At 40.0% G+C, this 813-nt stretch overlaps 1 protein-coding gene across 1 annotated transcript in view; it reads right to left on the bottom strand.

Moving 5' to 3' along the window:
* Smp_110400.1 (hypothetical protein) overlaps positions 1–813 on the bottom strand; it is a gene marked incomplete at both ends in the record, with an annotated part of 2,998 nt that extends 2,185 nt beyond the window's left edge. Inside the window, one exon of the mRNA XM_018792111.1 lies at positions 759–813. Within this exon, the coding sequence (XP_018644537.1) occupies positions 759–813 (55 nt within the window). The remainder of the gene's footprint in view (positions 1–758) is intronic.

Raw genomic sequence — 813 nt, 5'->3', positions numbered from 1 at the left:
AAACGACACCATCACACCACGTCGCAATGTCCGATTCACAATTCCGGAAAATAAGGACACTGAAACAATAACACAAAACAACATCAGTAGAATGCTCCACATCAAATACGCGCAATTACATCAACATAGAGCCAACATACACACAACGCACATACATAAAACAAATAACTCACTAACACAAATGCACAAATCAAACACACACACAATACGTTCAATCCCACAAATACCAATACAGCACAACCACTCTCAGATATCACCTCAGCATTATCCAGTCAAAACTCAGACTGGGGCGGTAATCTGATATTCATCATCAACAATCAAATCCTATACTACAACTATACCACCACCAACACTCTACAATACAACTAACTCACCTATAACCTGTCCAAACAACTCCCCCTATCGTCTCAAACGACACCATCACACCACGTCGCAATGTCCAATTCACAATTCCGGAAAATAAGGACACTGAAACAATAACACAAAACAACATCAGTAGAATGCTCCACATCGAATATGCTCAATAACATCAACATAGAGCCAAAATATACACAATTCTTCCTAGGCCATAAATAGCAATACAGCACAACCACTCTCAGATATCACCTCAGCATTATCCAGTCAAAACTCAGACTGGGGCGGTAATCTGATATTCATCATCAACAATCAAATCCAATACTACCACTATACCACCACCTATACTCTACAATACAACTAACTCACCTATAACCTGTCCCAAACAACTCCCCCTATCGTCTCAAACGACAACCATCACACCAAGTCACAAATGTCCGATTCACAATTCCGGAAAAT

This window comes from Schistosoma mansoni (assembly GCF_000237925.1).
Source record: "Schistosoma mansoni, WGS project CABG00000000 data, supercontig 0828, strain Puerto Rico, whole genome shotgun sequence".
NCBI lineage: Eukaryota > Metazoa > Platyhelminthes > Trematoda > Strigeidida > Schistosomatidae > Schistosoma > Schistosoma mansoni.
Note: the sequence above shows the minus strand (reverse complement) of the source record. Positions and strands in the feature narration are given on the sequence as shown.